At 40.1% G+C, this 26,078-nt stretch overlaps 1 protein-coding gene across 1 annotated transcript in view; it reads left to right on the top strand.

The window, feature by feature from the left end:
- LRRC52 (leucine rich repeat containing 52) overlaps positions 1-23,637 on the top strand; it is a 28,547-nt gene extending 4,910 nt beyond the window's left edge. Inside the window, exon 2 of the mRNA XM_053469691.1 lies at positions 23,160-23,637. Within this exon, the coding sequence (XP_053325666.1) occupies positions 23,160-23,455 (296 nt within the window). The 3' untranslated portion in view covers positions 23,456-23,637. The remainder of the gene's footprint in view (positions 1-23,159) is intronic.
- The last annotated feature ends 2,441 nt before the right edge of the window (positions 23,638-26,078 follow it).

Below are 26,078 nucleotides of genomic sequence, written 5' to 3'. Positions count from 1 at the left end.
TCTTGTAGTTGGTTACCAGGTTTGCACACATCTCAGGTGGGATTTTATTCCACCCCTCTTTGCAGATCCTCGCCAATCATGAAGGCTGAAGTTTGGCAACTCGAACCTTCAGCTCCCTCCACAGATGGGATTAAGGTCTGGAGACTGGCTAAGCCACCCGAGGACCTTAATGTGCTTTTTTTTGAGCCACTCCTTTGTTGCCTTGGATGTGTATTGTTGGGTCATTGTCATGCTGGAATGCCCATCCATGACCCATTTTCAATGCCTTGGCTGAGGGAAGGAGATTCTCACCCAAGATTTGACGCTACATGGCACCATCCATTGTCCCTTTGATGCAATTAAGTTGTCCTGTCCCCTTAGCAGAAAAACACCCCCAAAGCATAATTTTTCCACCTCCATGTTTGACAGTGGGGATGGTGTTCTTGGGGTCATAGGCAGCATTCCTACTCCCCCAAACACAGCTTGATTTTGGTCTCATCTGGCCACAACACTTTCACCCAGTTCTCCTCTGAATCATTCAGATGTACATTGGCAAACTTCAGACGGGCCTGTACGTGTGCTTTCTTGAGCAGGGGGACCTTGCGGGCGCTGCAGGACTTCAGTCCTTCATGGCATAGTGTGTTACCAATTGTTTTCTTGGTGACTATGTTCCCAGCTGCCTTGAGATTATTGACAAGATCCTCCTGTGTAGTTCTGGGCTGATTCCTCACCGTTCTCATGATCATTGAAACTCCACAAGCTGAGATCTTGCATGGAGACCCATGTAACCTGTTTATTTGTTCTGTAGCTAGAGCATACACCAGAATTTATAGATTTTTTATATTTTTCTTTTTGCTATTTAGGGAACACTACTAACTGGTAGTATTGCAGCAGTTCCTCTATTATATTTTTTTCTCTCGTGATTCTTTTTTTGTTTTCTTTTTTATATTTTATTTATTTTTTCATTTACTTGATTTATATTATGGCGCAGACCAATACACTGTTGAATTATAGATGGGCTAAATGGTTGTAGTCATATTTTATGTTTCAACTCATAAGAGCAGGAGGTGTGCAGTAACCTCAATGAAAAACGGATGCTATATAGCTTATTAGTCACCTGCCACATCACAGGTACAAGTCAATTTTATATAGAAGGTATCCTTATACTATTTCTAGAATTTGTTGTCCACAAGATAATTATTCTTGTAAAACAGTTACCGGGTAATTGATGGTATTGCTTGTTACATTAGAATATGTAATTATAAGCAACATGGTCCTAAGCTGATGTTATCAGTTTGTAAGCAGGAATATACCATATTGGCTTGATTATAGGCCACACCCGATTATAGGAAAACTTTATTTTTTTTAAAAAAATACACATTAGTGGAATGGTATTCATTGGTGGAATTGGTATCTATTATGCAATTAGTCAGCATATGTTATATATGTATATATATAAACAGAAATTTGGAAAACCAATAGCCATTTTAAGGTCCCCCCTAAATTCATAATGTACTTTACTTATAGATATTCCCCTCTGCTCCCCTGATATGCCACTCTGCCTCCCAGATATGCTTTATGCCCCCCCCAGAAATGCCACTTAGAAATGCCACTCTGCCCCCCCAGATATGCTTTATGCCCCCTAGAAATACCACTCTTCTCCCTAGATATGCCACCCCCCCCAGACTTACCAATGCACCCCCAACTCCCTGGTGTCTAGCAGGGCAGGCCGATGAACGCCTGCGCAATGCTCGTAGACAACCTCCGCTGCCGACACCTCCGCCGGGGCTTCTATGGCGGTTATGTCATGCCGGTGCTCCACCGCCCATGGCTGCCGGAGAGGAGGATCCAGGTCCCCTGCAGTGCTGCCAGGCATCTGGATCCTAACCCTGGTGCTTGCCTGCAGCAGGGCTAAATAAAAAAAAAAACCTGCCCGGCTCCCGGAACTGCATGGTGCACTAAACCCCGATTATAGGCCGCACACCCACTTTAAAGACTTAACCCCTTAATGACAAAGCCCATATATGTACGGGCTCAAAATGCATTGTTTTCAATGGGTTTAGGGACCGCCCATTGTCCTTAAGGGGTTAAAATGTGGGGGGGGATATTCGGGCAAATACGGTATTTGTTTTCAAACAAGTCCCATGATGTGATCATCGAGTTCACACAAGACTTTTATTACTTCCAGGGTAAGGCTAGGTTTCCACTTGGGTTTTTGTCCTGCGTTTTTTTCTTGATGAAAAACACCAGGAAAAACGCCAAGAAAACTGCCACTGCATTCTCCTGCGTTTTTTCTGGAGTTTTTTTCTGACGTTCTAGCCTTTCTGTGGAAATTGCTTTTTTGACCATAGGCAGTTTTTCCAGCCTTTACAAGTTAGAAGTTTCACCCAGCTAAAAGGGATTAGGATAAATGGCAAGTATCTGCCCTCTCCTGATGTCATTTACTTGGTAGAGTTCTACTTAAACTCGCCCCGGCGGACCCTTTTGTCTCTTTTCTGTGGTTTGTAAGGCATGCTTTCTTCCGAATGTCTGCTCCTCTAGGAAGATTGGCCCCAAATGATGGTGCAAATTGTTTGCTGTTGCTTTTGGCACGCAGGATCCAGTTGGGTATGTTTGTTTGTAATGGCATGTTTGTTCCAAATGGTGTAAAATTCAATATGAACTTTGTTTTGTGTGAAACTGTTTGTTTCCAGCCTATTTCTCGTAGGACATACAGATACTGGGTCCATCCTCTGCATTGTAACTGTGGAAAAAAACACCATAAAAAACGCCAAGGCAAAAAACCCACATGGCTTTTTCATGGCGTTTTTTTCTCTCCCATAGACTTCTATTGGAGAAAAACGCCAAGATTTCCTTGCAAAAAACGCCAGAGTGTCAACATGCTGCGATTTTGAAAAACTGCCACAGAGCCCAAAAAAAGCTGAAAAACGCCAAAGAGGACTGAAAAAAAGCCAAACAGAAAAACGCCAAGTGGATATGGCATTGTGCGATTTCCTATTGAAGAACAGCTAACATCTGGCTGCAGCGTTTTTTCACTAAAAAAACGCCGTGTGGCTGAATTGGCGTTTTTATGGGCGTTTTTAGCAAAAAAAAAACAAGTGGAAACCTAGCCTAACACTGGCTAACTCCAAAGGAACTTTTCCCAACAAAATTTAACCTTGAAAAAATGTTTACTAAAAAAAAAAAAAGATTACATTTTTCTTTCTCTGGAACCATCTCATCTTTTTCTTCTAGTCAGTGTATAAGCTATAAATTAAAAACAATAGGTGATGCGCAGTAAAAACAATAAATCCAATAAAGTGCAGCAAAAGACACCCAAGACAAACTTCACAATTGCCTCAAAAAAAACACCATAAAGTGCCTGTGTCCCTTATGATAAGTGAAAAAATAAAAGGTAATATAACAAATGGATACTCCAATAAATAAAGATGGAACAGTCCATGTGTAATCATATGAAATAAATAAATAAATAAACAAATATAGTATACTATGTAATGAAATAGGCTGGTAGAATTAACATACTAAGAGAGCCCCTTACAGTATGATGGCATTGATATGCCCATATAGAAGAGTGTAGAAAAAATCCCCTTGTGTCAGCAAAGACCTCTCCTAAAGTGTGGTTGCTGCAGTTGTGGATCCACCGGCTTAGGCCTACAACATTTATACGGATATGAGTAGAATTCCTTTACTCTTCCACAATAAGACACCAGGCAGGAATATGGTGGCAATGGCTTTGCCACAGCTTTATTGAAAATAGATCCACTGCTAGGCCAACTTGAGGACGTTAATCATCTGCCAGCTGACGGATAATTTAGCGTATCAGGCAGTTACACCCAAGAAATACACCAAGAGCGCCAAATCAGTGTGCTATTAGCTCCTACTGGCTCTGTCTCTCTCCATTTGGCTCTGTCTCTCTCAATTTGAGTTGCAGATACCATATAGTCATTTTAGGCCCTGAAAAGGTGATCACAAACTGCAGCTCTTACAGGATATTAATCTGTATTCTTAATCAATAAATTGAGTAAATAACCACTGCCAGGTAATGGCCAAGTTAGCACATGAGGCAGTTACAGCCATTATATTTGCCAATAGCTTCAAACCAGTTGCATTGGTCACCACTGACATGGACCCTCCCAATTTCCACTGTTGCAGATACCAATTTGTCTTCTTTGCAATCCATTCCGGAAGGGAGGGTGGGAAAGTACAAAATCTTCTCCCTGACTGATCCTGGTTAAAAAGGAACTAAGGAAGTGTCACTTCAACTCGTATACCTGCTTGATACAAAGTTGTAAACATGACCAATGAAGGAGAAGGACACAAAGCATTTCTGCATAGGCCAGCAGTTGTATCCTCTTTCTCATTGGTCCAGGGAGCCCCATGACTGCTTAGGCCTATAGCATCCATACAGATAACCGTAGAATACCTTTACCCTTTAACAATAAGACACCAGACCTAAATATGTGTGCAAAGGCTTGGCCACAGCTTTATTAGACACAAATCCACTGCCATGCCAACGTGACGGGTGATTCAGCCCATCAGGCAGTTACACCCAACAGATACACCAAGAGCTTCAAACCAGTGTGCCATAAGCCCCTACTATATTAGTCTCTCGCAATTTCCACAATTGTAAATACCATATGGTCCTCTTAGGAACTAGGAAGGTAACCACAAACCACCCACTGCCATCTGAAGCTGGTGACGCACCCCCACCGCAGCAAGCACCTTACATCACAGTTGGTATAAACTGTAAAAAAAATCAAAGCCCATGCCCACACCTTATACTTCTTTATCCACCCAGAGATATCAAGCTACACACTTTATTCAAAATTCCAATATATTAGGTATTAGACACTGCAAAATTTCCAAAGTATCGCCAAAATGCCCCTAGAACTCAAAGGAAGCCTGTCAGGACAACATGAGCATCCTCTCTCAAGGATGATTTTGACCTTGCAGCACTTGCATAGGCATATCCCTGTCCCTGCATTTGTACCTTCTTGCTACCATTATCTGCATAACTCATTCAGGCAGAACCAAGCAACAATTGAAACACCTGCTACAATACCATATGATGGGACATATTTAAGTAGATAGCCTCATGTCTAACATGAAAAACATCAGACTTACTAAGTTGGGATGCAAAAAACAAGAAGCTGTTTTATATGGCCCAGAAACAGTTAATATTAGCATCTAAGATGCTCAGTATACTTACCTTGAGATCTGCAAGCTTCTAGCTTGGAGATTTTGGCTATATTTTGCCAACAGGCAGTGTTTGCAAAAAAAGTATCTCTTTAATATTAGACCCTGCCGCCAATATATATAAATATTAGACCCGGCTGTCGATATATGAAAAATATTAGCCCCTGCTACCAATATATATAAATATTAGACCTTACTGCTAATATATATTATTATGAGACCCTGCTGCCAATGCAGATATGTATATAAATATTAGACCCTGTTACCAATATATAAATATTAGCCCCTGCTGCTATTAGATCATGTTGCCAAAATATATAAATATTAGACCCTGTTGCCAATTTATTTTATATTGAGAAAATTGGGCCCTGCTCCATGGTCCCTAGCATGCAATCACACCCTTCGCTCCAGCACCAAAAAAAAAAAATTAGAATTTCAGAATCAGACAAAACCCATAAATTACAGGCATAAATCACAGGTCACACACCCCAAAGCCAGCCCTGGTTTCCACATTGCCCATAGATCCTGAATTGTGACAGGGAAAGATCCTAAAGCAATATTGTGAAGATATTTTTTCTGTTTTGCATTAACTGTGTACAATTTTGACCACTTTATTGTTCACTCTGGATCATAGTTTATATAAATAGGCATGGGTTGGACAGCCTGTCTTGTCCAAAAAAAAACAATATGTAGAATGATTACACTAAATAATAAAGAGATAATTTATAGTTGAAGAAGGATATAGCAAATATCCAAAAACTCCTTGTGTCCATAAGTGTAAAAGCCTTACATTGTCTGGGGTTACACTTCAGCCTCTTTTTATTTTCTAATTCTCTCTGTTTTGAGCATTTTTTTTCATTCTCACAGTAACTCTTTAGATACCAATCTCAAGGTGCTTAGTTGTCCATTTAGAATTTTACCATGAACTACCTCGTAGAGGGCAGTGTTCTCCATCATTATTCCATACCCATCCTGCACTTTTTTCAATTACATTACTATAACACAATGTATTGGCATTGAGATAAATTCACTGTATTATTTATTCCAAAATAAAATAGTTTCAAAATAGCATTACAAATTTTTACTATATTGTTATTCAACCATGTTCTACTTCTTCTTTTTTAGCGTACCTTCCAAAATTATAAATAGTTTTTTCAATGACAGATTGGTCATTATATTGAAATATATTGCCAATTCCATTTGCCTCACATTCATTAACCTCCACAAAATGCAATTATTCACAAATTCACTATTATTTGAGCAGTAATAAAAAATAATTTGTACTTAGGCAGTACATTTCACACTCACTACTGACCCTTCTATCTATATTTAACCCTACAAAAAGAATTCACTGGCGATCACAGGAAAACTGCAAAGATGTGCCTTTTTTTAGATGTGTACTCTTATGACATCAAATATAGGAAACATGACGACAATACAAATGCTGATGCCATGTCCAGGCTTCCATTGGGGGTCATCATATTGCTTCAACACTATTAACAACATAATGGCTGAAGAAAAAGCGCATGATGTAATGGGAACCCCTAAAAATCTGGGGGGATAGCATTTTTACTGGCATTGTATATTCTCGTTCATTAAACTGGGAATTGTTCATGGCAAATTTTGTATAAATTTATATGTGTGTGTGCAATTTCCTCACAAAAAAAGTAAAGGAAACTAATTTTCATTCTGTCCTTCAAGGCATCCAGTCCCTCCTTTCTTTTTTTCCCCTCAATATTCCCCTGAGACGGTGTTTCTCTAAGCATTTTGAGCCTCACGGTGAGCAACAGAAGCAGAATCCTCGTGGTGAGACAGCTTGGTGAAGTGCAGAGCACAGTGGCAGTGAAGCAAAGCAATTGTTCCACTGCCTGCTGCCTCTGTAAAACAATATATGGTTAATTTATCTGGGGGGGATTTCTCCATTATCCGTCCCCCCATATGATTTCCTGGGGGGGTCCATCGTACACCCATGCGTGATACACTTTTAACTACACCACTGCGATTTGTATGGGCTAAATAAATTATCACAAACATTACTTTATTATTATTCTTGTTACATGACACAGCAGGCGAGAGAATATTGATCATCTCGCAACAGATGAGTTTGATCATTTTGTAATCACATTTAAAAAAGCTGTGCAGTATTCATCGATAACATTTGGGGAAAATGTGAATGATTTCCTATTTCACTACCAAACCACACCTCATGCAAAAATAGGAAAGATAACCGTAGAATTGATGTTTGGGAGATCAATATGCGCAAAACATGACTTACTGAACAGCTGTACACAAATTGTAGATCACTTTACCTAATTGAGAAAAGCACACCGCTACTGGACTCTGGAGGAGTAGAAATGTGTTCAGTGGAGTGATAAATCATGCTCCACTACCTGGAAATCTGATAAACCAATCTGGGTTTGGTAAATGCCGGGAGAACACTACGTACCAGAATGCATAGAGCCTGCTGGAAAGTTTGGTGGAGGAGGGATAATGGTCTAGGGCTGTTTTTCAGGGTTTGGGCTAGGTCGCTTAGTTTCAGTGAAAGGTAGTCAGGGGCGGGCTGGGCCGGGGGGCAGGGGGGCAATTGCCCCCCAGGCCGCCCTAAATCCGGGCCGGTGGGCCGGACGGACGACCGGCAGACAGACATTCAATGCGGCTGCGGCCGCAAAGTTAAAAACTAAGCGGCCGCGAGAGAGCCGTCATGCGTACCTGGCGGGGGAGGGAGGGGGCGGTCCGCCCCGGCTGCCGCTCATCTGCGGGGTGCCACCATGCCGGCACGCCTCCAGTTTCTGGAGGCGTGCCGGCATGGTGGCACCCCGCAGATGAGCGGCAGCCGGGGCGGACCGCCCCCTCCCGTTTCGGAGCGCGCTGCAACAACACTGAAGCCACGCCCAACATTTTCCGCGCTCAGTGCACCGGAAGGACAGGAAGAAGAAGAAGTAGAAGAAGAAGAAGTGGAGGAAGAGGAAACGTGAGAGTGAAAGAGGAAAAGGTAGGAGAGAGTGGATTAGTAAGTGTGTGAGAGTGATGGGTGTTATGCTGAATGTAAGTGTGTGAGAGTGATGGGTGTTATGCTGAATGTAAGTGTGTTAGAGTGATGGTTGTTATGCTGAATGTAAGTGTGTTAGAGTGATGGTTGTTATGCTGAATGTAAGTGTGTGAGAGTGATGGGTGTTATGCAAAATGTACGTGTGTGAGAGTGATGGGTGTTATGCTGAATGTAAGTGTGTGAGAGTTATGGGTGTTATGCTAAATGTAAGTGTGTGAGAGTGATGGGTGTTATGCTGAATGTAAGTGTGTGAGAGTTATGGGTGTTATGCTAAATGTAAGTGTGTGAGAGTGATGGGTGTTATGCTGAATGTAAGTGTGTTAGAGTGATGGGTGTTATGCTGAATGTAAGTGTGTGAGAGTGATGGGTGTTATGCTAAATGTAAGTGTGTGAGAGTGATGGGTGTTATGCTGAATGTAAGTGTGAGAGTGATGGGTGTTATGCTGAATGTAAGTGTGTGAGAGTGATGGGTGTTATGCTGAATGTAAGTGTGTGAGAGTGATGGGTGTTATGCTGAATGTAAGTGTGTGAGAGTGATGGGTGTTATGCTGAATGTAAGTGTGTGAGAGTGATGGGTGTTATGCTGAATGTAAGTGTGTGAGAGTGATGGGTGTTATGCTAAATGTACGTGTGTGAGAGTGATGGGTGTTATGCTAAATGTACGTGTGTGAGAGTGATGGGTGTTATGCTGAATGTAAGTGTGTGAGAGTGATGGGTGTTATGCCGAATGTAAGTGTGTGAGAGTGATGGGTGTTATGCTGAATGTAAGTATGTGAGAGTGATGGGTGTTATGCTGAATGTAAGTGTGTGAGAGTGATGGGTGTTATGCTAAATGTACGTGTGTGAGAGTGATGGGTGTTATGCTAAATGTACGTGTGTGAGAGTGATGGGTGTTATGCTGAATGTAAGTGTGTGAGAGTGATGGGTGTTATGCCGAATGTAAGTGTGTGAGAGTGATGGGTGTTATGCTGAATGTAAGTGTGTGAGAGTGATGGGTGTTATGCTGAATGTAAGTGTGTGAGAGTGATGGGTGTTATGCTGAATGTAAGTGTGTGAGAGTGATGGGTGTTATGCTGAATGTTTGTGAATGAGGGTTCCAGATAGCATGGATGTGTAAGTGTTGGGGGATAGCTTGGCATAGGGAGTCCGTAATCACATTCCTTTCATGCCCAGATTCCAGCATGTAGTGGCTGCCTAGGCATGATAGGAGTGTGATTGCTGTTATAAATTATTTTTTGGTCCAACTTCGGTGTGTTAACACTTTTATTGGACAGAATAATTCAATGACAGTATTAATATATATATATATATATATATATATATATATATATATATATATATATATTGATATATATAATTGCAAACAGCAATCACACTCCTATCATGCTAAGTCAGCCAGCACATGCTAGAACCTGGGCATGATAGGATTGTGATTGTTGTTATATATATGTGTGTATATATATATATATATATATATATATATATATATGTATATGTGTTAATATTATTGTTGATTTTTTTGTCTAATTTTGGTGTTACTTTTAATAAAGTATTTTAAAGTTTTTTTTTTTTTTGTTTTTTTTTTCTGTTTTGGCCAAGTGAATGCTGAATTTTTAGTTTCAGTCCAGAATTTTCATTTCGGTGCATCCCTACTATATACTTTGCCAGTCACTAAAGTGGTAAGCCTACACCACATCAATGTTTGGCTTAGTATATAGTGATAGGGGTTGTCAGTGTCTGGCTCAATGTATAGGCACACATTGACGGTGGTGCTGCGTAATCCCTAAGTATATAATGATAACAAATATGCTGTACCCCTGTCAATGTTTGCCTAACCATAGAAACTATGCAGTTTTAAAGTGTATGTGGGGGGTGCCACATACAGGGTCTGCCACAGGTGCCAAATACTCTAGGTACGCCCCTGCATCATGCGGCTGTCAGACCCAATGGCCATGCCTCAGCTCCTCTTCCCACGTCTTAAAAGGGGTGTAATGAAGAGCTGAGGCATGCGGTGTTTGCACGCCGGCCACTTTAATTTCATTAGGCACTGGTGGAGTGACTGCCGCACGACGGCCGCTTTCAATGTCGCTCGCAGCCGCTTTGATGGTGCAATGGGCCAGTTGACTAGACTTGCCCCCCAGGCCTTAGGCTGCCAGCCCTCCCCTGAAGGTAGTGTTAATGCTACAGCATACAAAGACGTTTTAGACAATTGCATGCTTCCAAGGAACTTTACTTTCCTGCACAGAACCCTGACCTTAACTTCAATGAAGACCTTTGGGATGATTTGGAAAGCTGACTGCGAGCCAACATCAGTGTAACAAATGCTGCTTAGGTGGAGTGGACAAAAAATTCTACAGACACACTCCAAAATCTATTGCAAAGCACACAAGTCTTTCCAACAGGTGTTTCTAAGAAGGAATTAATGAGCTACAAAGTCAAGATTCATATGATTGATTTTTGTATTTGGGCATAAAGGTAGTCGACCCAGCTATCAGCGTCCTGATACAATACAAGTTGTTCTATTATCCTGGGTGATTTACCAAGGTTACAATTTTATTATAATGCTGCTAGAGTAGCACAAGCTATATCTTCACCAATGCGGGTGGAAATCGAAAACTCCTTTCTACAGCCGGCAACAGTTGCCAGTTTCTGAACAGCCAAATACGCCAGAAATACTGGATATCACTAAACATCCCTTTTTTGGAACGGGATCATAAAAGGGTAGATTTCATTCCAGAAGTCTGGGCAAGGATGTTATTATCCTTATCTGCTTTGTGTGGCTTTATAGAACAATTGAAATTATTTATGAGCTGATTGTTATAACATATTACTTTCCAATCCTACTCCAGTTAAGTTACAATTTATGCTTCAATGAGAAAATAATTAAAACATAATGTTCTCTGGAGCTGTGGCAACGTGTGTTACAGGCTATATTTCCTATGTCATGCTGTAATTAGAGTTTCCCCTTACGAAAAAATTACTGCAGTTTTTCTGAAGTAATACTGCAGTTTTTTGGACATGAAAAACTGCAATACTGCACTTTTACTGCAGTATTACTGCACATTTACTGCACTTTTACTGCATTTGTACTTCACTGTACTGCAGTTTTTTCATGTCCAAAAAAACTGCAGTATTACTTCAGAAAAACTGCAGTAATTTTATCTCTCTCTCTTGCGGAAATAATTCACAGATAAACATACCTCCTAAGTGTTCACCACCGGACAGTCCGTAAGATATATATATAGTTTTATTTTGTTTGCAAATTGAATTTAGTTACTAACTCTATTTCAAAAGTAAAAAAAAAAAGTTAAAAAGAACAAGGAAACAGCAGAATACAAGAGCCAGGGCATCCAGAGATGAAAAAACTTTACAAGTAAATAATAAATATATGAAAGTTTTGGCAATATACAAAATGGATTTTTCGCAGGGTAATACTCAGAAAAAGGGGGAGAGGTGGGTGACAAAATTGTGGGGTGAAAAGTAGCAGAGAGTGAAAAGTACCTGATAAGATCGAGAGAAGATATGATATGATGTTGTAGTTCAGTGACATTTAAAATAGACAATTAACGTTAAAAGGTTGGAGACCTTTTCTGTGTGATGATAAACATACTGTACTCGGGCAGAGTTTCTGTTACACTAATATGTTACCTTGTTATCAGTGGTTTTGCTTTACATGGAAAAGGCTCTGTGTTATGGATTGCTTGTTGAAATGGAAAGTTGCACCTTCGTAGATTGAGATTAACTGGGGTATAACCTCTCGCTGACAGCTTCTCTTACCACCTCTGCTGGGGGAGATCTACAGATAAAGGTCACTGCTGTTTATTTCCTTGTGGCCTGATGTTTTTAAATATTGATCTGTGTTCTGTTTAGTGAGGTGAGTCCAAGGAACATCAGAACTTGTCTCCATGGGACACCATTTGACCGCAACCGACCCATAACCCTAAATTGTCTTCACCAGATAACCTTGCCAAAATTAGCGAAAATTCCAAAGTCCACTGCATTATGTACAAGCAACTATATTTAATCAAATTATTAGTGAAATGAAACAATAAAATATGCTTAAAGTGGTCAAAAACAAATAAAAAATAAACATTGGATTGCACTGATATATCTCACCAATCCCACCACATAGAGTAACTATTTGCCTAAAATCACACTCTCTCTTCATAAACATTGAGGCACACTTTTGAGGAATATATCCTCACTCCATACTCTGCATAAATGTATGCGAGCACTAATTTGAAAGACCATTGAAGGGTCACATTTAGAAAAAGCTTTTATGATAGAGAACTATTAGTTGCATATTAGGCTGAAAATATCCCTTATTTTTCTACAGAATCCCTCCATTCAAATGCAAACAGGGCACCACTAAGTTAACGAGAGCACACACAAAAATACATGAATTTAAAGGATTTTCTGGCAATAATACGGACACATTTTAGCCACCAATTCTAGTGTTTGTTGTTGCATGAAAATTGAAACCTGTCCCAAACCACTACCAAGTCTGGCATCTCCTCAGATCCATGGCTGTCCATCTATCCTATGTGACAATTTAAGAGAAATTGGTAGCTGAACCATGATGTGTGCTGAAATACCTTCCTGATCAATTGTTTGGGATCTAAGCTGTTGACATATCACTGCCATACTTTAAACAAATGCTTAGTATACTTTGTTAGTTTTTGTTGGTTTCCATCCAGTCCATACGGAAAGAGATTTGATTGGAATAACACAGTGGGGGCAGAGAGTGGTCTAACCACCTGTAGAAGATTATGTTTCTGGCAAGAGATGAGCATCCAAAGGCTTTCACCCAAGATCGCTATCACCCTAACCTTTGTAATAGAATCAAATGAGAAATTATTGAGGAGAATATCATTGTATATCTATATGTTTATAGTGTTCTCCTATGAGGCTGTCCGAGCCTGGGGTTTTAATGGAGGCTAGTGACCATATGGTGCACTTTACTATTTTGCTCCACAGTTGGGGCATTTATAAGTGATCTATGAGGGATGTTTAGAAGTGGCCTATGTTCATTCATTAATTTGCGAAATCCTTACCTCTGTGTTATATGGGGTGGCTTTAAAGAGGGACTGAAAATGTGATTATAAAGCTGTGCAAAGCTCATCCTGGGTAGTGAAAACCAAACACTAACCAGTTACAATTCTCTGTATAATGTGTTTTGAAGAGCAGGATTTAGCCATAAGGCTAGGAGCTTTCCCAGTTTGTTCCCCCCAGTGAATCAACTGATTCCTGGAGTGATCTTTTTGAGCCCTTTCCTATATATACAAGTGACATAAAAAAGTTTCCACACTTTTTTAAAACTATTTATTTCAAAACAAATTACATCAAAACAAATGACATCACTTTTCTACATCACTTTCACTTTCCTTTGCGATGCAATTTTCCCAACGCCATGCCAACTTTTTAATGCCATCAGCATTTTTGGTGGAACGCGTAGGCACTGATGCACCGCTGCTTTCACATCATCATCATGCTGGATGCTTCGTCTAATGGTGCTGGAGTAACAAAGGAGCACATGAAGCAATTGCTCCAGGGCTACAAAGTGGAAGTGGGCCACGAGACCCCATCCGGTAGTAGACTTCCTTGATTTGTTGTAGCCTAAAATGCCCCTGTGCTGCCATAATCTGTGCTTCCTGTGTGTTTTGGATTAACGTGAATAGACTATCAGACACTAGCAGAGAAAAGATGGCTCTTGTCATGTCTCATGACTCGTGGTTTATTTTATATTTTGATTTATATGCTGTTTGCTACAGGCTTTCATGTTATTTGTCCCTGCTGGGCTCCCTTAGTCAGGTTGTATTCAGCTAACCCCTCCCCTCTCCGGTTCATTCTGGTGCTGTTAATTATACTGTCTGGTAGCAGCCATTTTATGTGATTTGTTAGCAAGAACTACTGTCTTTTCACCTGCATATCTGTACATATTTACAAGGATTGTCAGCCTGAAGATTAAAACTTTACTGAGATCCTCTTCTACATGTCAGTTTTGCTGAGTTGACACTGTCTGCTGAACTTTCATTGTGTGAGTACTGGTCAATACAGATTTAGCAGTTGGTCTCAGGAGCCCATATCTCACACCTTGTGAGGCAGAATAGCTCTGCAGCAGGTAAAATCCCTGGGAATCAGCACTGCATAATGGACTGGGCACACGTATGATCAGTTGTCGGTAGATTGGGGGTGCATGCCTCCTAACTATCCTACATTGCATGGGACAGGCCAAATTTTTTGCCTTTTATCTTGCTTTCCCCAAGGTTTTCCTCTGTCCCTACTACTTTCATACATGTGTGTTACATTAATAATCTAGTGCAGCGGTGGCTCCTCTCTCTCAGTGTTTATCTGCACCCAGACAGGAAGAGTGAAGGGGCTTTAGGGCACAGTGTGGTCTGATTGGCCTCCTTCTTCTGCCCTTCCTTTCCTTCCCTACCATGTTACAAGTGTTTATGTACCCAGTCACATGCTGCGCAGGAGCTTGTACCTTGCTAAGGAGTAGACTGCAGCCCCAGACAGCGAGGAAGAGTCTTGAAGGGCGATGGCAGTGCCTAACTTCCCCCCATGTGTTCTGTGTTATTATGTTGTGTCCTACATTATATTAATATGAACAGGGTGTGACTTCATGAAGAAATGTAGAGGAATCTGCTCTTTTATATGTATTATGTTTTATTTGTGGTAACACAGAAATTTAGCTTGGCACAAGAAAAGCTCCAGTGCGCCAAGCTTTAATTGCTCCAGGGCCCCGAACTCCTTAATCTGTCCTTGTGTCAAGAGCCATAGAGATTTGTATCAGCAACCCTGCCTATGTTAGATAGTTCACCTAACCATTACGCCACCGTGTGGCTTTTGGATTGCTGGTCTCTCAGCCTCCTCATGGACATATGATACCTGCCTGCCTCTAGATCACCCGTGTCTCTCTGTGATTGATCCGGATGTGAGTCATGGGTTTATTGATTTGTGTTTTTATTTTACTCGGTGGGTCTACTTAGTTATATACCACAATGAAAAGAAGATTGCTTTTGACAAAGCACCCTTTGGTGCAAAACACATTAAGCGGGTTCCTTCTGCTGAGGTATCAGTGGGTTTGACTGGCTAGTATGTTTATTGTATTTTGGGATTTGTTTTACTACGGGACTACAGAGTCAAATAAATGCTCTATTACAATTAATTAATGATATACTGTGCGTTCATCTTTTCTTTCAGGGAGTGTCAAAGCTTTGTTACATTTCTATCTTGTTGTTGGAGTGAGGTGCTCCACATTTTACACTTTAGCAACCTGAGAGAGACTCGCATTTATCTACCTCACTATGGCAATCAAGGGCCTATAAATACCTAAGTGTACTCCCAGTTCCTTGCTAGAGCATTTTGTTCCTAGTCCTGTTTACATTCTGTAGAGTACCTTTCACGGTAACACCCTGAGGCTAAGGACACATGGGGGTAGATTTGAGTTTGGGAGAAGGGCACTGATGGATTCCTGGGAGACTCCTTGCCTGCCTTCCCAGCACTCTGTGCTCACTGGGGGCCACAGGTTGACCGGAAAACCCCGTCTGGTCTGCCCTAACCAGACTCCCATGAGCTAGCCGGCTATGGGGGCTCTACATGGCCAGTAATGCTCCATATGCCTGGCCTTGACCTAGCTGCAAATCCATTGACCTATGAGGCGGCAAGAAACCGTGGAGATTCCCGTCCACAATTGGAACTGTGTCACTACTGACATCTGTTGTCCCACCTCGCTCTTTTGGGGTTACACTATGCTTGTGGTGGGAAACACAGGGTGGTGGTTACAGAGAGGGAGCTAATTTGGGAACCTTTAGGACCAGGGTTTATGCAGCCGCGGCCATGGAACAATGGCCTGGTTACTGTGCAGACTATTCCCAGGAATATTTTCGATGCTGTCGCTCAGGGTTCCGAGGTCGGATCAAGTCGCTTTTTGGAACATAACTGTCTGGTAGTTGATGGGATTATACTCATGATCCTATTATCAGGATAAATACCTGTGCTGTTCCCAATGGAGTCAGTTCCTGTTACCTTCATACAAGTTCTGTCTTGTTATCGGGGTAAGCCTTGGTGCTGTACTTGTCAGGACAGAAAAGCACTGTATTGCTATATTACAGTACCACCGAGGTTCCAGAGGATCGGTGTTTCCTGCAGGCTTCAACGCTATTTCAACCTGACGATTGAAGTTTTGTATTCCTGGTGGCTATTGCCAGAAGGAAGCAACGTCTGGCAGGTGTACCCAGTCCTGGTACAGGTCGTTCCCGTCACAGTACCTATTTTGATTATCTGGATTTTGATCCTTGGCCTGGACTTTGACATTGAACCTGGTTACCCTGTTGTACTCCGATTCAGTTGGATCATCTGACCTATTGGCATAGACATTGACTCCTCTTCTGGATTTCCTCTTGGTACCGTGCTACAGACCCCCTTGTCGTCTCCCCGTACCTGCCTGCTCTACAGAACCTGTAGCTATGAGCATGTTCGTAGACTCTTTGTTTTTCAGTTGTGGCTACAGATGGCACCAAAGATAAAGCCAAAGGCAAATCTAGATAGCCATCTTCAACTCAAACTCCAGCCAAGTTCAAAGCCTGACCCTGCACAGGTACTTCAACCTCACTCGGTACCCGTGTCCCTGACACCTTGGTTATGGATATGACTAAGATTCGCAAAATTTATGCTCTGCTGCAGTATTTAATGTTTATCATAACTGTATCTGTGGGCTCTGTGAATTCATGGGGTCTAGCTGCTGGTTCACTGCATGTTGATGTTACCTGAAATATTATTTTGGGGTTTTTTTTACATGTTGCAGAATTTTTTTAGAAAGCTCAATATATTTACTAAGATCTTCTTTGTCTCTGTAGTTAGTACAAAAACAATAATTAAAACTTAATTGATCAACATTTAAAAATACAAAGCCATATATCAAACTTGGTATCAAAGTGTACCTAATCTTGGTACTAGTCAATAAAGGAAAACACACTAGTTGATCCTGTGTAAGGTACTTAGAAAGATCAGAATTTTTATACTAGTCCCATATATGAGAAAGAGATACAGAGATACAGATATATAGATACCGTATTTGCTCGTTTATAAGACGACCCCCCAAATTCTGAATATTAATTTATGAAAAAAAGAAAAAGCCTGAATATGAGACGACCCTATAGTTTTACCAGTAAATGTTAATTCATGTAAACTATGTGAACATTTTTCAAGCTATGATTGAGAAAAATATTTTGTTTTTATTTCCTTTTTTTTTTTTTCAACCTGCCCCCCCCAGTTATGCACATATGCCCCCAGGCTTGCCACTCTGCCCCAGAAATGCCTTAAACCCCCTATATGCCACTGTGCCCCATGATATGCCTTTTAACCCTCTAAATGCCACTGTGCCCCATGATATGCCTTTTTTTGACCCCCTATGTGCCACTCTGCCTCCAGAATTGCCAGAGTGGCATATAGGAGGTTAAAAGGCATATTATGGGGCAGAGTGGCATATAGGGAGGTATAAGGCATTTCAGGAGGCAGAGTTGCGTATAGAGGGTTAAAAGGCATTTCTGGAGGCAGAGTGGCATTAAGGGGGTTAAAAGGCATTTCATAGAGCACTCTGCCGGCCCCGGGGAAGGTCTGCGCGATGGACGCAGATAACCCCCGCTGCTAACCGCACCTCCTCCCGGCTGCAGCGGAAGTTGTCTACGCGAATCGCGTAGAGCTCTACACGCTGCCCGGCTGCAGCGGAAGTTGTCTACGCGTATCACGTAGAGCTCTACACGCTGCCTGGCTGCAGCGGAAGTTGTCTATGCGTATCACGTAGAGCTCTACACGCTGCCTGAACTAAGCACCGGGGACTCAGAAGCACCGGTAAGTTGGGGGGGGCATAACACAGGAGGATCCAGGTCCCCTGCATCGCTGCGGGGGATCTGGATCTTAGTTTCATAGTCAGACTTATTTGAGGTCTGATTATAAGACGACCCTGATTATAAGACGAGGGGTATCTTTCAGAGCATTTGCTCTGGAAAAAACTCGTCTTATAATCGAGCAAATACGGCATTACAATCTCAAAAATATATAAGACCAGACAAGCCGCTCTTTATTTTGGAAAAAATTGAAGAGGGACTATAAACTTCTCTTGTTTTGACTACATACACAATAATTTTACTTGACTTTCATTCGCCACTATCTCCTTATTCTTACTGTTTCAGGTGGTTTAGGCAGTGTTCTTCAGGCATGAAACCAAGGAAAAGTAATTCATCTTTCATTGTCGTGTGTAATTGCATCTCCTGGCTTTGAAACAGGTACACATAGGATGGCAGCACTTAACAACCAGGGTAAGAGGTTCATATGTAACTTACTGAATATCCATCGACTGGGTCAGTGTTATAGGAAACAGCTGAATATCTTAGCTGAAGGTCCCAGAAATAACATCTTGTGTTGATTGTATCTTACTGTATAATGAACAATATGGACTCTTCACCCTGTTGGGCTTGTTGCTATGAAAGAATTAACTTGGGCATGGAGACTGTGGAGCTTATCTTAAAGCACTTGTTATCACTTTTCTCATGACTATATTGTCACTAAATGGAACATAGTGTTAATATCAACGTATTGAAGCTATCAGTGCATTGTCCAAAGCAGCGTCCTAAGTGCTGAGGTAATATTTGAGTGTGCGAGTTGGCCTGGGATAGTTCTACAATGTGACTTCTTGTGTCTAACTCTGGCTTCTGATTAATATCCTATAATGTATTATAGAAATAATAAAATATGGCGAAATATTGAAATAAAAACACTTTTTCTGTTTTGTATTTATTACGATGAAAAAAACCTGCTAAATAGATTCTAATACTTGTCCTGAGTTTAGAAATATCCAATGTTTTTTAAGTTTTTTGCAAGTTTTAGGACAATAAGTATAAGTAGCGTATTGCTATTTCAAAAGCATTTTTTCCAAAATGAGTGACATTTGAACACTGATATCTGTCATGAATCCCTGAGTCACCCCCACATATACATATTTTTAAAAAGTAGACAATCCAGGGTATTCAACTTGGGGTATTTTGACACTGGCCAATAGGAGTGATCTGATCATTATTGCAGCCCCTGAATGACCCTCCCTAGAAAAAGAGAAGGGTCATAATCTAAGGTAATAATGAAAAACCCCATACAAATTATTAACAAAAAATACATAATTATTACCTGACATTTAAAGCCACTGATTATTGATTGGTCTCCCTGATCAATGTCAGTGGCCTAAACTTGTCACTTACAAGTGATCTGATATTAAAATAAAATCTAAAAATGTAAATGCGCATGTTCCAGTTTTGACACCACAATATCTGAGAAACATAACTTTTTTTTGTTAGACTAAGTTTGGAAGGCGCTGGTGTGGAATCAGCTGCATAGGACAGGCCAATATGCCCCTAACTAGATTCCCTGAGCTGTCAAGTTTTTCAAAATATATAGTTTTAGGGGGTTAAAAGGAAATATGGGACCTCTACTGTGTCTCAAATGAGACCTGGATCCAACAAACTGATCTGTCAAAATTTCCGGTTTGAAAACCGGTATGCGCATGTTCCAGTTTTGAACCCGCAGTGCCCTACCCATGCATATGGGGTATTCCTGTACTCAGGGGTCTTTCTGAATACAAATCACAAGTTGTTTCAGTAATTTCATGTACCCAGGAAAAACAATTTACTGAAATACTGTGTTTGGATAGAATGGGTTTGTTAAAACTGAAATTTTACTGCAATGTTTAAGACAGACTGGCTTTTAACAAAAGTGTTAAAAGCTTTTTTCCTTTTTTGGTCGTTATTGGGGCGCAACTCCCAGCATACCACATCTTGAAAAAATCTTGTTTAGAAACAGCGATGCGGGTCATTCATATTTAACCCAATAAGTACCAAAATAAATGAAAATACCAGACATATGCGGTGTTTAAAAAAAAAAAAAACAGGACACATACCTAAATACACTTTTGGAGTTTTATATAAACTCTTTTGGATGGTTTATATATAATTTAAAATTTGATTGCGTGGAAGCCTTATGTTGCAAAGCTACAATTTTCTTGTTTTCCATGGAAACAGCTAAGTGACCCCAAATGTCAATTTTAAACAATTTTGTATAGATAGGAGGACATTTTAGTTATTCTTAGGAAATAAATTAAAACAATGGGTTTATGTAGAAATATGCTACACTACTTTACATAGTAACTGTCAATTGGTCCTAGATAGACCACTTTACTGAAAATAGAAACCCCAGTGTCTCACCTTTGATGTGATATTCAAGACAGAAAGTCATGTCTTTCAATCATATATTATGTTAACATATACATAACATATGTATATCATGATTACATACTTTAAAGTTTAAGTGTGTTGATCATTGACACTCACAGTTTGACCTCTGGCCATCTGTAATGGCACACATTTCTGTGTAAGGAAAGGGTTATCTGATAAGACTAAGTCAGCTGATCATCTTCCAGGTGGCATTGATATAGGCTAACTCACTCTTCTACAACCATCTGTACTGCGCCCTGTCTTGTCTCTTATCATCATCCAAGAGTCCTTGCAGCTAGTGTGATGGGGTAAGCTGATAAAATATTCTAAACATTCTTCTGTGACCTTCATATTCAATTCATCGGTATATGAAGTTTTGGCTTGTGAGCTCTTATCATTAATAACAGATTCTTTCAATCAGTTGTTGGATTGGATAGTCTTTGATAAAACTCTCTCTGAACTATAATAATTGACAAGTACAGGAAGGACAGCAACATAAAAAAATATAAAATTAACTGGTTTATGCAAACTGAGTTGCATGGCCCAATGTAATCAGTATTTTAGGTATATTTTTATAGTTATGTATTGTACACACACAAATATAAAAATATTTGCAACATAAAATATGCAAATAATTTGTGTACATATAATTTAACATAGATGTATGTCTGATAAATAATTCTACAGAAGGTGGATGTAAAACAATATAAGGAATATCGGTTTTGGAATATGGGGTAGCAATGATTACTATAGGTTATATGAAACAAACCAAGTGAAACAATAACCAAATAAACAGAAATAAAAGTGCATATATATATATATATATATATATATATATATATATATATATATACACATGCATATGCTATTATGTATACCTTTCATATTATTTCTGTTTATGTCTTGTAAGTATACCTAGAAATGGTTAAAATATTGATCTAAAGTCATCAAGTGGTACGTAATGCAAAATATGGAAATTATGTGCAAAAATGTTATACAATGAAGAGTAAGAATAGCTTTGGACTAAACAATAACTCCTTGGAGTAGTAGATTTATGAAGTGCAGTACAAAAAATGGAAATATATTTGAAACTCTGAAAAAGAAGATGAGTGAAAGAATGAATATTTCTACAAATATTCAATTATATTTAGACTTTGTTCCAATGCAGATGATTTATATATATCATCATACATTCCAAACATTCTGGATTAAATATATATATACATATTATATGAAATGGGCTCTAAAATGTTGATAAAAATAGTCCTAAAACAAATAATATATGTAAATAAAATATAAACAATATACCGTAAATATAGTATTAAATGGACTATTTTAGAAAAGTTGGTTTCAATGAATGTGTTGTTTATATTTTGTACTTTTTAGTTGTCTGCAAACAAGTGACATGTGTCTGCCTCTCTGTCTTACAAACTACTGCTAGGTCTCATTTAACAGACCTGATTAATGTTGCGCATACATTTTATACAACATAGCTCCCTATTTTTCTTTTTGTATGTCTTATAGTAATATAGACCTCAAGATATTTGTGTGACTCCTTAATTTGGTAACGCTGAAGGGCTAAGTAGAGAAGGGGGAAGGGGGTAAGGCGAGGAAGGAGGAATAGGGTAAGGGGAGGAAAGTATGTGTTTGTGAGAATCTATGTATGTGAGCATGTATGTGTATATGTATGTGTGTTTGCGTGTTAGCATGTATGTGTAAGTATGGGTAAGTATGAATGTGTAAGTCTGTGAGCACAGATCTGTATGTGTAAGTACGTATGTGTGTATGTGAGAATGGATCTGTATGTATGTTTGTGTTCAAGCATGTATGTGTGTGTGTACAGTGTGAGCATGTATGTATAAATGTGTGAGCACGGATGTGTTTGTGTAAAAGGGCGCCGTTGTCGCAGGGGGGGTGGGTCATGTGTGTATGATGTGCTCATGTGACTCTACTCTCAAAGGCAGGACTCAAAGGGGAGGGGCACAAATGGTGGGGCCAAGGGGACGGCAAAATAAGCTTTAACAGTCTGGCTATAACAGCCTCCAGTCTTCAAGATATTGTAGTGTGTCTGTGGGATTTATGCCCATTCAGCTATGTGAGGTCGGGCAATGATGTCCTAATGATGTAAGCAGTCATGGAAAGTTATTGTACATCAGCTGTTACCTAATGCATAGTAAATCTAAGGGTTGAGATAACCCTCTCAGTGGCTTTTTTTTTTTTTTTACTGAAAAAGACATTTACTATTTGCCACTCTACTCTACTCTACTCCATGGATTGCATAGGATGAAATAAAACGGAAACATTGTCTTGCTGTGTCTGCTCATTGTCATGTGGCCACCTACAAAGACTAATTAGAAAATTAACAACTACGTTGAACCATCAATATGTTCTTCGTAGGTCCCACATTAATGCCTCACTGTGAAGGAGACAGAGTGTGCAGAGGTAAATAAGCAAATTTTCTAGGTAAAGCTCACAGTACTGAAAAGAAAAAGACACGGCTCCCTAAAAAAAATACTAATAGACTTGCCATTATGTAAATGCCATATATTGTTGAAAAAGAAGAACAATGAATTGTTAAAACTGAATGAGTAAAGACTTAATTGGTTCACTGCTTATAACATTTAATGTTCTTAGATGTGTTTATTTACTTTCATTTTTAACTTTTACAGATGAGGAAAATATGACATGTAGAACACCTCTCCACATTCATGGACAACTTCTAAAAAACACAGAGGAACATATCAATTTAATGTGTTTTACAAACCTTTATCAAAAAGACTACATCTTTCTAATGTTGGTGGGCTTTGTCATTTTTGGCTCCGGTACAGTCGTAGCGTGGCTAACTGGAGTATGTATAGTCATTTATGACCGATTGTGTGGCACCACTGAAGATGATGAAGATGAAGAAGATTATGGGCCACCTCCTCCACCAAGATCCAAGAAGAAAGAGGAGGCAGAAGTCTAAGCAGGTACACCAGTTGATGCCAACCGCCTCCAATTTTTTTCCAAAGCTTCTAAAATGGAAATACAGCAAAGAACAAAAAAATAATCTGTGGCTATGAAGAAGCTAATAATCTTGTCTTCTAGTGCTAAATAATTCTACATTTCACTGCTCTATCAAATAAAAACAATCAATCTTTATCTAAATTGTTGTTGTGGTTAAAAACCCACCTTATTGTTATTTGTTTCATACACCTGTAAAACTCTGCAATGCATATACAGCTATATTAAGATAATAGTTAACACCTTTATCCCCTTAGGCTATCAGTCTGATGGCATACACAAGGCATTCATGGGTTTGGTTCTGAATGCTACATGTGAAAAAGGTCAAAAACACACAACTACACATGCAAGGTTCTGTCCACAGGAACAATTGTCAAATACCAAGGGAGTAAACAAGCTGTACAAATACTGTTTTAGTCCAAGAATTTTTTCTCTGAATTTAATCCCATAAATCAAAGGTATGGACAAGCAGGGTAAAAGAACACAACAAAGATCCAAACCTGGAAACCCTCTGGGTTTTGCCCAGAGACTCCGGATCAAGTGCCGCTTCTCCAGGTCTCTGGGTAATCACAGAGAAACTCTAGGTCACAGGCATTGTGGCACAACATAGGCCTGCATGCAATGTGAGTGAGACTGCCCATCCTGAAAAAAGAGGGCTCCAGGTAGCTGGAGCCTGGATGTTCCCAATTATGCTCAGATCCCTCTAACTTTCTCCTGTTTGCCACTACTGACATCAATGTGGATTATATCCATATACCATCCGCTATGCAGTCAGAGAGGAAGAAAGGGACAGGGTCTCTGGCTGCAACAACCTTAGGTAAGTAGGTATGGCAGTTTCTTCTACTCCATTATTGCCCAAGTATAGACAAAATTTATGTGGGGTAGTGCAGTAGGCTTGCCCATGTTAAGCACCCCCATGAACTAAGTTCACGAGTGGGATCTTTTGCTTGTGCTTTGTATCCTCTGGGAAGGGTGTCAGAACATTAAGTATTTTGTCATTTTGTTTCAGGTCACACAGCATATGTTCTCCACAATACACAAAAAAGTCACAGTGCCAGGTCTGTAATAGGGAAATGTTCACAGACTCCAAGGTGCATTGTGGACTACAACAAATACGTAGAACTAATTGATCTGGCCAATCAGTAGGTGATATTTTAGGGGTGCATCGATATATCGTTGGCCGAAATATATCGTCCGAAAAGGGCATTATCGTCAAAATGCAGAAATAAAATAAATGGCCAAAAATAATCATCTGCATGCTGCTTACCTGTGCGTTGGTCACACAGTGCACGAGCAGGATCTCTTGTACTGGACAGGGGAAGAGGACCTTGTGGATGCACGTCACATGACTCTGCTCCGTTCCTTCTTCCCCTAGGGCGCAGAAAGAGCCAGCAGGGCCCCTTCAGAAGTCTGCGAGTGAGAGATCTGTAGTTCAGGTAAGGGGGTGGGGGTATGAGCAAGTATGCGTGATTATGGGAATGAATATGAGTATGAGTATATGCAGAGCCGGCCTTAGGTGTTCTGGTGCCCTGTGCGGACTACTTCTCTGGTGCCCCCCCCATCCCAAAAAAAGAAAGGAATAAAAACTTGTAACAAAACCCCAATCACTATATACTACGCCAAACATTGATGTGGTGTAGGCCTACCACTTCATTGTCTGGCTTAGTAGTAGGGATGCACCGAAACGAATTCTGGACTGAAACCGAAAGTGCAGCATTTACCTGGCCAAAACCAAATATGACCCCCCCACACCATAAAAAAATCTAACACTTTTATTTAAAGTAAGTAACACACCAAAATAGGACAAAACAATCAAATAACAATATTATATATATATATATATATATATATATATATATATATATATATATATATGATTAACAGCAATCACATTCCTATCATGCCCAGGCATACCCAGATTCCAGGATGTACTCGCAGACTTGGCATGATAGGAGTATGATTGCCCTATCTACCCCTTCTCACTCCCTTCTGCCCTATCTACCCCTTCTCACGCCCTTCTCCCTATCTACCCCCTTACCCCTGTCTCACTCCCTTCTCCCTATCTACCCCCTCCTAACTATCTACCCTTTCCCTCTTTGAAGTTCACTTACCTTTCAGGAGTCCTGCGGTGGGGGTGCAAGGCCTCTGCCTCCCAGCTCTGCCACTGTATGGAACAGTATAGAGTGATGGGAGTTATGATGTACTTTTAGAGCATAATTAGATCATGAAAAAGACATTGGAAATGGTACAGCATAACACCCATCACTCTCACACACTTACCAATCCACACATATACTAATCCACACGTATACCAATCCACACGTATACCAATCCACACGTTTACACCAATCCACTAATCCACACATATATACCAATCCACACACATACCAATCCACACATACTAATCCACACATACACTAATCCACACATATACCAATCCACACATATACCAATCCACACACATACCAATCCACACACACACCAATCCACACACACACCAATCCACACACACACTAATCCACACACACACTAATCCACACATATACCAATCCACACATATACCAATCCACACATATACACTAATC

Source organism: Spea bombifrons, chromosome 6, assembly GCF_027358695.1.
Source record: "Spea bombifrons isolate aSpeBom1 chromosome 6, aSpeBom1.2.pri, whole genome shotgun sequence".
Classification (NCBI taxonomy): domain Eukaryota; kingdom Metazoa; phylum Chordata; class Amphibia; order Anura; family Pelobatidae; genus Spea; species Spea bombifrons.
Note: the sequence above shows the minus strand (reverse complement) of the source record. Positions and strands in the feature narration are given on the sequence as shown.